Genomic DNA, 13361 nt, shown 5'->3' with positions numbered 1-13361 from the left:
CTGCCAACACCCTGATCTCAGACTTACAGTCTCCAGAGCTCTGAGAAGTAAAGATCTGCTGTTTCTAAGTCTGTGGAACTTTCTTACAGCAGCCCGAACAGACTAAGACAAGTGCCATGGAAGAAAATAAAGCAGAACAGGGGGCTAAGCGGTGTTTTACCTTAAAAACGTTGGCCAAGGAAGATCTCACTGAGAAAAGTGACATTTGAGCAAAGACTTGAAGGAGGTAAGGGGTCAAGCCATGCAGATGGTTGGGGTCAGACCATCTCAACAGAGAGCACAGTGCAAGGGCTCAGGGTGGCACTGCCCAGACACGTGTGAGTGACAGCAAGGAGGCCAGTGTGGCTGGAGCTGGAAGAGACATCCTGGGAGATGTACTCAGATAGGTGAGGATATTTATGAACCCTGGCTGCCTGGGACCCCCTAACTTCATAGCGGGATCCAACCCCTCTCTCTGCCCCTTTCGCTTGAAGGATCACAGTCTTCCAGTACATTTGGGAGAAATAGCCTTTGCCTCAAGTGCATTCTTGACCGGATACACTGCAGCCTACTTCTCTGCATTCACCTGGCCGACGCACAGCCCTCCATTCACATTGTTTCAGGTCACCTTGGCTGTTGGGATTAGCATTCTCTACTGATTCAATGCTGCTGCCTCCACCCTGGCCTTACAAGATGACAGTTCCTTGCTCCGAGTGGAAAACAGTCCCCTCCCTTATTCCCTAGCACCAATGACACAGCTTATGTTGTGTCACAGACTTTTCTAAAGGCTTGAAGAAATCATAAGAGGAATCAGTGCAAGAGGAAAATCTGGATATCGCTGTGTTAAATCCATAAGCCACCAGGCATTGCCCATCCCAGGGAGCTCTTTCCTGGCTGACTCTCTATTAGCCCAAGCTCCTCCACAAATCACCAGCCTTCAAACCCTGCCTGCTCTTCCCCAGACCCTAGGCTGTCAAATTCCTGTCTCTGGGTCACCAGAAGTAGTCCCAGATTTTGCAATATAACATCTCATTGAAGGAAAACATCACTTGAATTTATTCTGAGAAGCCCCTTTGTCTTGTCTCAACTCAGTCCAGATGACCCTCTGGACCTTGCCTTTGCCTAGCCAGAAGATTCCTGGACGCATTTTCCCTCTGCCAAGATCAAATCTTTCATCATGCCTAGAATGCAAACACGTCTGCTGGCAACTTTTCTAAAAATGGCAACATTTTACTTATATGATGCTTGATACAATTAAAAACTGTTATGTGTCATGGAAAACAGAAAGCAGCAGCCACATTACTAAAATGCTTTAATTTCTCTTAAAGTCAGAAGGAAAGAAGGATTTTTAGGTAGAAAGTGTCAATATATAATATTAACATATATATCTTTATAGCAGTGCAGTCATAAAATATAATTTTAAATATGTTTATTGGAGGATGGGGCTCATGACATTCCTACTGTGACCCTGCAGCCAGTCAGAGCTGCCATGACTTGAACCTGACTGGGCATTCATGCTGAGCAGTTTGTCTAAGCCACTCAGATTTGGTAACAAAATTACAGCAAAACCAATGTGACCCTTAAACAAAATAGAATAATATTTATTGCTCGTTGTTAGTGATCAATAAGAAGACCGTAAAGCTATAGTTACCGATTGCATAAATATCTCCCAGTGAGAGAGAAAGTGGACATCAATCCAATCAAGTTATGAAAAAAAGACAGAAGGGAGGAAGTTAGCTAGAATTAAACTGACTTCTTTATGACTCTTTTCTAGGCTCTAGGTCCTTGATCCATAGTCCTTTCTGGAAGCAGGTTAGACATTGAATAATAACAATGTGCACTTAATAATAATAGTAGCAGTGATGGTAGTAGCATTTAATCTGAGGCAAGCTCTACTCTAAATGCTTTGTGTGCAAATTCACTTATTTGTTGCAAGAGTCATGATACTTTCAGTTGCAAGCGATAGAAGTCCAACTCAAGTAAGCTTAATGCACACCCCAAAAATGAGAGGAATGTATTGGCTCACAGAGCTGGGATAGATTCAGGGCAGCTCAAGGAATCAAGGGAGGATCAGGAGCAGGGAGAGTCTTGGGGGTGGAACCAGGATTCAACACCACCAGGCTCGCTCTCCATCCGCCTCTTTTCTGCTCGTTTCTTCTGGCTTCGCTCTCCTCCTTCAGACAGGCCTATTCCACATGGTGGAGAAAAAACAGTTATCTGGAATCCCCAACTGTGTATCTGTCTTAGTTTGGGCTCCCTGAAAGCAGACTCCAAGGCAAGAGTTTGGGTGCACTGCTCTATTTGGGAGACGATCTCAAGAAGCATGATGAGGGAGTGGGGAAGTGAGACAAGGGAGGAGAAGAAGCCCCCAAAATGGGTGTGTGGATGAACAGTCACAGCTGGAGCAAGTAGAGCCCAATTCCACTGGGATGCCTCAGAAGGAATGTGCAGAGAATCCCTCAGGTTGTCCACCTGGAGCAAGGAAGCGGAGGTATTTATCTACCAGCTCCCCTCTCTCATTGTTTGAGAGTTGCTCTGGGGATGGGAGCTCTCCGGCAGGCCTAGCTTGCTCCCCAAGCCAGAGAATGGCCTTATGCAGAGAGACACAGGACCCCAAATTCTGTGTAGGACCTGTCAGCAGGTGACCTCAAGGGTGGACCAATGGGATACACTGGAGCACCTATAACATCCACAACAACTCCTTCCAGCACCATGGCCCCCAAAGCAGTGTGAAGCTGCTGCTTTTCCAGCTCCAGTTCCAGCAAGCCCTGTGAGGAACCCTGATCTAGCAGGCTTAGGTCACGTGCCCAATCATGAGTGGACCAATCATTAGTCCAGGGGACCAGAGGGCTGCTTCCTAGGAAGGGGAGTAGCTTCAACTGTTGGAATGGGAAAGATTCCCTTGGTCCTTTCCTCTACCCTCTTTAGTTACCAAAACCCATATTCACTACAGAAGGACTGAGTTGCAAGGAGAAAGGCACTGACAGACACAAAACTGCCTGGTCCTCCAGTTTTCACCAACTTGATCTCCCTGCAGAAAGAAAACAGTCATTATCAAAAGGCCAATTGTCATTCAGCCTCTTTAGAAAAATTCCCATTAAAGATAAAGCAAATTTTAATTAGATTAAGTATCCAATTACTGTAATTACATTTTTTAAAAATTCACATCATGAAGATGACCCTTTTTAAAAGGGTTACAGGAATAATTAGTGTATTCATATTAACTAAAATGTATTGGATAATATTTATACCCAGAAGACAAAGTACATTACACACATTTCACCTTTGGGGAAAGCTTGCAAATGTTTTGGCAGTGGCATGAATATTTATAGGCAAGAGTGTGCTTTAGCAAGATTATGTGAGCAAGCCTTTAAATGCTCACCAATTTTTACCCAGGGGTAAAGTATACAGAAAATGTAGTGCAGAGATTATGGATATGCAAAGTGTGACTTAAGCAGGGAATTTCTATCAGTTTGCTTAATTAATTGGAGCCAAAGACTGTTTCTTCTCATTGAAGGCAGAAAGGCCCAAGGTATCCAACTGTGACTCTCTCTGTTCTGTGTCACCAGGGGCAAGGGCCAGCAAGGAGTGTTGGTAGCAAAGCAGTGAGGGAATTCTCACCTCGACCACTCGCCACCAGGAAAGCTGGGTCCTCATGCCGTTGACGTTTACCCACACAGTCCCAGTTGGGTAAAGCTTTAGGGTGAGGAATAGGGGCCTTCTAGAGGCTTCCTCCCTATAGGTTTTCCTCCGAAACCATCTTCCCTTTTCTGATTCCAATTTCCTTTCATTGGACATGCTTTGAGCTGCAGCTCCTGCTGCTGTTTTGGTCTCACACACAATTGCCTTCCAGGCTCCATCACATTTGCTAGCTCATGGGAGGGAGGGAGGGGAAGGGGGTGGTATAGTCTCCATTTCACAGGTGAGAAAACTGGGGCTCTGGAGCTTGGAATAACCTCCAGAACTAGCTTGGGAAAACTCCACAGAACTAGCCTAGTAAGGGAGCTCTGCCACCACTGACCCCAGACCTGCATGGCCTCTGCTCTGCCTTTAGGAAGCTACTTGTGGCCACCACCAACTGCGGGAGCTTCCACTTCTGCTACCACCTATGGCCATCAAAAAAGGCAGCCCAGGCATTGATGCTTCCTCTCATAGATAACTTCCAAACCGAAATCAGGCATGGGTACATCTGACTGGGGAAACAGAGTTATGTATCTGCACCCCAGTGGCCAGGGGAAATATAGTTGTTGGATTCTACATTGAGAAAGTGAGGTCCTCAATGTGTATAACGAACATCTGACAAAGAAAGGCTATTTAAAAGATTGTGGACAAGCACAATTGGCAGATGTTTATCACATTCCCCTTATCCCTGATAGAAATTCCATCCATCTCTCAAGGCCCTGGTCCAATATACCCTCTTGTGTGTATCCTGTCCCATCTCCTGCTTGCCTCCTTTAGCTTTTTCATTCTGGGCTTTGAAGTTACTGGCCTTGCTCCCTTCTGCTCAGTGTTCTGGATATTTGGGTCTCACTTCCCTGCTCACCACCCTGATTCCTGCCTTTAATAAGGGTCCATGACTCTACAGTGGAGTTACTATGGTTCCTTATAGGCTCTTTAAAATTGTTTTCAGAGGCCAAGGTACATCCTTGGAATCTCCTCTGGGATGGAGAAACCTCAGTAACAGGAGGAATTACATTTTCGGAAATAGCTAAAGTCACTGTATTAGAGTTCCCCAGAGAAACAGAACCAATTGGATACTGCTCAGTACATATTTTACTCTGACTCCATCTCCTCCCCTTGACGTCCCAAACCTTCTGCTTACCGTGCTTTCTGGATTCAAGATCTGTCATCAGAAAAATATCAAGTTTGAAAATCACTAATACACGTCATAGAAGTAAGTCAACGGCCTGTTTGACAGAGGGCTAAAGGTTAGACTGTGATCAATGACTATGAATATGACAACTTTACACTGAGTTAATTTCCAATGTCTCTCATGGAGGAACAGTTTGGGGCCCCTAGGTAGGCAGTCTCAGTTGGAAGCAGCTGCAGTTAAGTTGCTCTAGCTGCAGTGCCTTGAGGGCCTCATTATCAGGGAGCCCCGCTGGTCATCACAAGGCAGAATGGAAATAGATTCCAAGGAGAAGGAGGCAAACAGAGGTCCCCTCTCTTTGGGCCTAAGGCTGAGAGAGCCCCTCTCGACCACTTACTGCACACCAGAGGAAGGTAGGTTCTCTTCCCTGGATCTTGTGGCCCATGAGCAGTTTGTTTCTGTGCTGAAATTGGGTGTTGTTAAGAAAGCAGAAAGGAGGTAAATCAGGAGAATTGGGAAGGCGTTATCACAGGGAAAAGAATGCCAGCAACACAGGAGAAGCTGCTAGGGAGTAATTTACAAGTTCCATGACAGTGGGACTGCACGTGAAAGGAAAAGAGGTTTGTTCTGAGTGTAGAACCATAAAAAATAGAATTAGACCAAATAGTTACTAATAAGAGCTGGCATTTATTCAGGAAGTTTTGTATAATCATCAAAGGATTTATGTATGTAAAGCACTTAGAAGTATGCCTCCGAGTGACTGCTGCTGCCACTGCTACAACTACTCTAAAAACAAACTACAACTCTTAGAAGAGTGTGTCATCTGATTGTTTATTACACCCTCTGTTCCTGTCACCTTTCATCCTTCCAGTAACTCCTCATTCATTCAAGATTTTAGCACCTGGATCACTATCTTCTTTTCCACTGCATTTCTGTCCTCATACTTGGGAATTTCAACATCAGGGCGTAACCTAAGTTTCCACTGTGGCCTCTTATCATTTACATGAGCATTCTTGCTAATGTTATCTTCTCCCAGACTTCATTTACTATTGGTGGGCTGATCACTTCCATATCTGTTTCCAGCCCAAACGTCTCTTCTGAGCTTCGGACCCATATACCCAACTGGACATCTCTGCATGGACATTTCATGGAACCTCAAACTCAACTTGTCAAAATCTGAACTCATCTTTCTCACAGATCTGATTCTTCTGTTCTCAAAATCTTGTTATATGGAATCAATGTCTATCCAGTCACCCAAGTGAGAATTTGGGGGGTGATCTGGGATTCCTCTGCACCTCTTAGACTATCCCATCAGTCATCACCTTCCTAAGCTGCACCTGCTGTCTGTGAGTCCAGAGCATCTCTGGTTCCAGAAAGTAAAACTGGTAGTTATGAGAGCAAGTCTTGGAGTAAGCATGCCTGGATTCAAACAATAACTTCCAATGTATATTGTGTAGTTGTTGTCAAGTTACTTAGGCTTTCTGTTCCTTAGTTTTCTCATTTGTAAAGTGGGTACATAATAATATTTCTTACTTCATAAAGTTGTTAGGAGAATCAATTGTTATGATATGGGAAACACCTGGAACATAGGACGTGCTCAATAACTTTCAGTGCTATTGATGATATCAATGATGATGATGCCTGAGTGATGCCAATAGGGGCAACCACCTGGCTGCAATAATTGAGGAACCAGATTTGGAGGATATCAACTGCTTCTTGACAGACTTTCAACCAATCCTTCTTTATTCAGGCCCACTCCACATTTCTGCCTTTAAAGGAACTCAGTGCTTCCAATTCCTAATACTTTATAGGTTCTGAAGGCTAAATTTGTTTGCTTCTTAGAGTCTTTCTCTCTTAAAGTCTTTCACTTTTTATGCTCTAAACCTGCACTGTCCAATGTGGTAGCCACTAGGCACATGGTTATTAAGCTGTTGAAATGTGACTGACTAGTGCTACACATGTGGAAATGATAATATTTGGGGTATTTTGGGTTAAATAAATATATTATTAACTCCACCTGTTTATTTTCACTTTTTAAATGAGGCTACTAGAAAATTTTAAATTCATATGTGACTGGCCTTATATTTCTATTGGATAATGTTGCATCTTATAAAATTTTGACATTTGTTGTCTGCTGTCATGTTTTCTCCCATTCTCTCTAGTCTTTTATTTGATACACTCTTTTTATTTTCATTATTGTGAGGTGTCTGGGGAAAGCAAAGATAAGTGGGTGTGCTCCGTCTGCCATGTTTAACTGGAAATTATATCCAAGTTTCTCATAACCTAGTTCCTGCTTATATTGCCTTATCACTTTATGTCCTGTCACCAATCCCATGGCCCAGCCAAAACGAATTACTAATAGTTTTCAGAACACGTAAGGAAGCTTCGAGTTTACGCCTTTGCTTTCTTTGCATCCTTTCCCTGGTATACCCTTTTAACTCTTCCCACCTGCCTAGTAACTTACTCATTCTTCAAATACTCAGATTTCACCTACTCTCAGGAGTTTTCTCCTCATTCCTCCTCCTTCCAGTTGAGCTAAGTGCTCCAGAGTCCATAATTTTTCCTGCATTTTCTTGTTTCTATAACTATCTACCCCATACGGAAGCCATCTTATTCATCAGATTCTGTAGTGCCATTTCGGGGTCTGATACATAGTAAGAACCAAAAGAATGTTTGTTAAATAAACCCATAAAGACAGTAACGAAGAACTGTGGGGATACAGAGGAAGGAGAGGCTGACTAAAAAAGTTTCACGAGGTTAGTACTTTTCAGCTGTTCTTCAGAGAAGTTTTTAACAGGTGGAGATGCGTTAGTAATTTTCCAGGCATAGGTAACACGATGAGCAAAGGTTCCCTGAAGGTAAGAAATATGCTGGGGAAATAGCAAATGATCTAGTTTGGACGGAGCGTTGGTAAGACCGGATCACGCAGGGCCTTGAGGTCATAGAAAGCAGTTTGACCTTTCTATGAGGATAAAGAGGAGTTTTTGAAAGATTTGAAGCTATGGAGAGCTTGAAACGCATTAGAGCTGCGTTTTAGTATCATCACCTTGGTCTGCAGATGGACAATGGAGGTGCGGGGCCTGGGTGGGGCCTTAACGAGGAAATTAATGGGCGGTCTGGGGCGGGGAGTGAGCAGTGTGGTGAGCGGGATGGAGAGGAGGGACGACCATCAGTTGTTTCGGCGGTAGAACGCCCAGGTGGGCGTGGGGCGTGGAAGGCGTGTCTAGTCGGTACAAATGAGAGGGCGCGGGTACCACTCATCGCACCTGCTGACCGCGCGGGAGGAGCGGATCAGCCTCCCGCCGCGGAGCCGGAGGCGTCTGGTCACTTGTCCCTCGCGCGTCGCCGTCCACGCAGCCCTCGGTGGGGTCGAAGGAGGCCGCGGGCGTTGCGGTTCCAGTTCCGGTTCCGGTTGGAGCTCACCTGCGGCGAGGGCGGGTGGCCATGGCGTACTCCACCGTGCAGAGGGTGGCCCTGGCCTCGGGGCTCGTCCTGGCTGTGTCGCTGCTTCTGCCCAAGGCCTTTTTGTCCCGCGGAAAGCGGCAGGAGCCACCGCCGGCTCCCGAAGGTAAGCGGTGCTCCAGGGAGGGCGGCTCCGGGAATCTCCGTCCCCGCTAGAGAAAGCGGACCCGGCGGCGTGTGGGAGGTGCCAAGCCCCTGGGTTCTTTTGACACCAGCGGGCAGCTGCCCGAGCGGGTCCCTCCTGACCTTCCACCGCAGGCAGGACCAGGAGCGCACGCAGACAAGCCTGGGCACACTCCCCGGTTGCTGGCAGCCCCTTCCTCTCGCTGGCCTATCGCAACTAGTCACCGTCTGCTCAGGTGCTCTGAGTCAGGAGGGCTCTCTTGGCTTCCCCTCTTCAGGGCTTCCGTATGCTTTCTGTCGTGCATTTGAATGAAATAGTTGGAATTGGTACTGTTAACCTTAATTCGTTGTGTACTTTCAGTTTGGTGTTGGGTGGTCACTGCTTCAGGTTCTTTTTGTGCCTTTGTAAATATAACTTGAAGATTTTAATAATACGAATTTCAATTGTTGAGATGAACAAAGCTCTGCGTTCCCCTTACCTGAACAAGTATTTGTTAATCTTTTGCTATTGGCATGATGTATGTGGTGGTTAAAAATCCACCCTTTGGTTTGCATTCTGGGGCTTTATGGGTGAGTGTAACACGGCAGGGATGCCAAGGCTGGGAGAAGGATCTAGAACAGTTCTTTGTAGGTCATGAAGTTGCCGTAACTTGCGTCATGGTTTTACAGTCTCCACACTTCCACTAATATTCAACCTGTTGATTGTTGGACAGCTCCTTTTGAACTGAAACTCATTTCCCTCTAAGTTGTGCACACTGGCTGTAACTCCACCCTCTTGTACCTCACAGATTATAAATACTACAAATGCAAAGCACCAAGCTCTAGGGATGGAGAGCAGATCGAGCCCAGAATTGTTTATAGAGTTTGCTTGATAATCTTTGTTTGTAAAACTATCTACCTGGGAGAGACTTCTTTAAAAAAAAAAAAAAAATACATGGTTTTTTTTTTTCTTTCTTTCTGTTTTATTACAAAACCCCAAAGGTTTTACTCACTTTGTCTAATGATATTGTCTGCATTGAAGAAGAGTAAATTTGCGATGACCCTAAGCAGTAAAGATTTGTCTAGAATAGTCTCTTATCACAGTGAATTTTCGTTATGCTGAATTATCTTGAATAAGTTCTATTCATTGTGAGTGGGAGACACTCTTCTGAATGTTGTATAGAGAGGCGATTAGACATGGCTTTTTCTCTTAAGAACGCAGGTGGTAATAATCAATGTTCTCATCTTAGAATCTTTGCACTTTCTGTTCTCTTCATTCCTGAAGTGTTCTTTCCTCAGCTTCCTTCTCATTGCTCAAGTTTCAGCTCAAATGTGATCTCCTCAGAGAGATTTTCCCTGATGACTCTAGCTAAAATAACTCTTTACTCCCATCATTCCCTTTTCCATCATGTTTTATTTTCTCTGTTGAAGGCATTACTATATGATATGACATTTTATTATTTACTCTTTTTTTTTGTCTCCACCTTCTAGAATGTAAGCTCCTGAGGGCAAGCACTTTGTCTTGTTTACTATTATTTCTTCAGCAGTTGGCATATAATGGACAGTCAATAAATACTTTTAAATGAATAAGATTATGAGATACTAATATTGTGAGTTCTCTTTTTGCATTAATTACCAAAGTAGTATAATCTAGGCAGAAACCTACCTTGAATGATGTATTCCAGTAACTGAAATTTGCTAACTAAAATCCCTGCCCTGGTACACTGACATTTTAAAAACAGTGAATCCTAACCATTATTGGGTTATATACCCCTCTGAGAATCTGATGAAAGTTATGGATTTTTTTCCCAGGAAAAATGCACATGCTTTTTATACATACATTCAGAATTTGAGAATCGACTCAGAGAATCCACAGAACCCAGAAACCCCTGTTTTGAATAAAGAGACAGCCCTGATTATTTGAAAATTCTTAAAATTCGTGCCATTATATCAATAGCTTTCCATTTCTGCCCATTGGCATATATGTGAAACAAGCACAGTCCCTTTTCCACATAACAACTGTTAGGATAGTCTTTTAGCAAATATTTATGGTGTACACTTTTACATAGTTTACACACAATGTATAAATACTGTTAATTCCATGAAAAAATGAGCCAAATCCCTGCCTTGAGGAATCCACAGTTTAGTAGAGGGAAACAGACATTAAATAAGTGCAAAAAAGTGTCAATTACAGGTACTCAAGTCCTTGCACGGAAGTGGGGAGACACATGTTAGAATGGTCAGTTTTATTGGTGGCTCAAGAAAGGTGTCATGGAGAAGGAGAGCCTTTTTTTTTTTTGGTAATAGCTTTCTTGAGATACAAATCACATACTATGCAATTCATCCATTTAAAGTGTGTGGTTGAATGGTTTTTAGCATGGTCAAAGAGTTGTGCAACCATTAGCACAGTCAATTTTTAGAACATTTCATCATTTTCACCCCCCCGAAAACCCATACTATTTAGCCATCACCCTTCAGCACCCCCCAACCCCTTCAGCCCTAGGCAACCATTAATCTACTGTCTGTCTTTGTAGATTTGCCTCTTATGGGCATTTCATATAAATGGAATCATAAAATATGTGATCTTTTGTGACTGGTTTCTTTCACATAGCATGTTTTCAGGGTTCATCCATGTTGTAGCATTTATCAGTACTTTATTACTTTTTATGGCTGAATAATATTCCATTGTGTGGAATATTCCATCCACATTTTATTCATTCATCAGTTGAAGGGCATTTTGGGTTTTGATTATTAAGAATAACACTGCTATTTACATCTCTGTACAGATTTTTGTATGGATACATGCTTTGGTTTCTCTTGGGTATATGCATTTGGGAAATGTAAGCATTTTAGTGTGGCTGGAACTAAGAGTGGAATTTCTGGCTCATATGATTACTCTATGAGCAGTTTTGAGGAACTGCTAGATTGTTTTCCAAAGTGGCTGCATCATTTTACATTCCCACCATTAGTGTGAGGGTTCCACTTTCCCCATATCCTCACTGACAGTTGTTATTGCTTGCCTTTTTGATTATAGCCATCCTAATGGGTGTGAAGTGGTATCTTATTGTGATTTTTTTTTTTTTTGTATTTCCATGATGACTAACAACATTGACACCTTTTATAGGTTATTTGTGTATCTTCTTTGAAGAAATGTCTATTCAGACTTTTGCACATCTTTAAAATGGGTTTCTTATTGTTGTAAGAGTTCTTTATGTATTTTAGGTACAAGTTCATTATCAGATATATGATTTACAAATGTTTTCTTCCACTTAGTAAGTTGTCTTCACTTTCTCGATGGTGTCCTTTTAAGAAAAGTTTTAATTTTGATGAAGTCTGACTCATTTATTTTCTTCTCTTCTGCTTTTGGTGTCATATCTAAAAAGATAATTGCCAGATCCAAGGTCATGAAGATTTATGCCCATGTTTTCAAGTTTTATAATATTTACTCTTATATTTAAGTCTTTGATCCATTTTGAGTTAATATTTACATATGGTGTGAGGTAGAAGTCCCACTTCATGTGGATATACATTTATCCCAGCATTATTTTTGAAAACACTATTCTGTTTACATTGAATTGTTTTGACACCCTTGTTGAAATTCAATTGACTGTAAGTGTGAGAGTTTATTTCTGGACTCTCAATTCTGTTCTATTGATATAAATATCAGATATACCCATCCTTATGCCAGTACCACACTGTCTTGATTACTGTAGCTTTGTATTTAAGTTTTGAGGTCATGAAGCATTAAGTCTTCCAACTGTGTTCTTTTTTCAAGATTAATTTCTGAGTCCTGTGGCCCAGCATTTCCATACACATTTTAGGATCAGCTTATCAATTTCTGCAGAAGCCAGCTGGGATTTTGATTGTGTGGAATCTGTAGACCAATTTGGAGAGTATTGCCATCTTAACAATATTAAGTCTTTCAATCTATGAACACAGGATTTCTTTTTATTTATTTAGGTCTTTAATTGATTTCAAAGAACTTTGTAGTTTTCAGTATACAAGTCTTATTTTGTTAAATATATTCCTAAGTATTTTATTCTTTTTGATGTTATTGTAAATTGAATTATTTTATTAATTTTATTTTCAAATTGTTCACTACTATTTTTTAGAAACACAGTTTTTGTGTATTAATATTGTATTCTGCAAACTTACTGAATTGTTTATTAGCTCCAATACATGATCTTGTTCTCTGCAAACAGAGATTGTTTTACTTCTTTCTTTCCAATCTACATGCCTTTTCTTTCTTTCTTTTTTTTTTTCCTAACTGCCTGGGCTAGAACTTCTGGTACAATGTTGAATAGAAGTAGTGAAGAGGGAACATCCTTGATTGTTCCTAAGTCTTAAGAAAGCTTTCATACCATTAAGGGTAATGCTAGCTGTGGATTTTTTTAAAGATGCCCTTTGAGGGAGTTCCCTTCTATTCCTAGTTTGTTGAGTATTTTTATTATGAAGGGGTGTTGAATTTTGTCAAATGCTTTTTCTGTGTCTAGTGAAGCAATCATGGGGTTTTTGTCCTACATTCTATGGATATGATGCATTACATAATTGATTTTGGGGTGTTAAACCAACCTTGCATTCCTTGGCTAAATTGAGGAAGTAATTCTAAAGTGTTTTTATTAGCCAGATTAAGAAGAACATTCCAGGCAGAGGGAACACAGAGCAAAAACAACACCCAGAGCCTTGAAATAGCTTTAGAGTTGTAAGAGATGAGACTAGGGGCCAAATTGTAAAGATTTTTTTTTTCTGCCATACTTAAGGAGTTTGGATATTATTCTAAAGATAGAGGAGGCCACTGTAAGTTTATGAGCAGAAGAGAAACATACAGTCTGAAAGGACACCTTGGCAACAGTGTAGAGTCTGTATCGTGAGGATTTTTTCAGGGAGAATATTGTTGCAGTAGTCCAGTTGAGACATGAACATCATTAAGCCAGTGTCTTTGGGCTCATCAGTTAGGATTCTCATGGTAAGGCACAGGAAATTCAGCTGAACTGTCTTAAGTCAAAAA

The 13361-nt window shown here is 42.0% G+C and overlaps 1 protein-coding gene across 4 annotated transcripts in view; it reads left to right on the top strand.

Annotated features, from left to right (window-relative positions):
* Positions 1 to 8212: 8212 nt before the first annotated feature.
* Positions 8213 to 13361, top strand: part of RIC3 (RIC3 acetylcholine receptor chaperone) — a 47200-nt gene continuing 42051 nt past the window's right edge. For all 4 annotated transcript variants that reach the window (XM_036860902.1, XM_036860901.1, XM_036860906.1 and 1 more), the window contains exon 1: positions 8213 to 8357. In XM_036860902.1, the coding sequence (XP_036716797.1) occupies positions 8234 to 8357 (124 nt within the window). In that variant the 5' untranslated portion in view covers positions 8213 to 8233. The remainder of the gene's footprint in view (positions 8358 to 13361) is intronic.

This window comes from Balaenoptera musculus, chromosome 8, assembly GCF_009873245.2.
Source record: "Balaenoptera musculus isolate JJ_BM4_2016_0621 chromosome 8, mBalMus1.pri.v3, whole genome shotgun sequence".
In the NCBI taxonomy this organism is placed as follows: domain Eukaryota; kingdom Metazoa; phylum Chordata; class Mammalia; order Artiodactyla; family Balaenopteridae; genus Balaenoptera; species Balaenoptera musculus.
The sequence above is the reverse complement of the archived record's forward strand: the minus strand, read 5'-3'. Positions and strand labels throughout refer to the sequence as shown.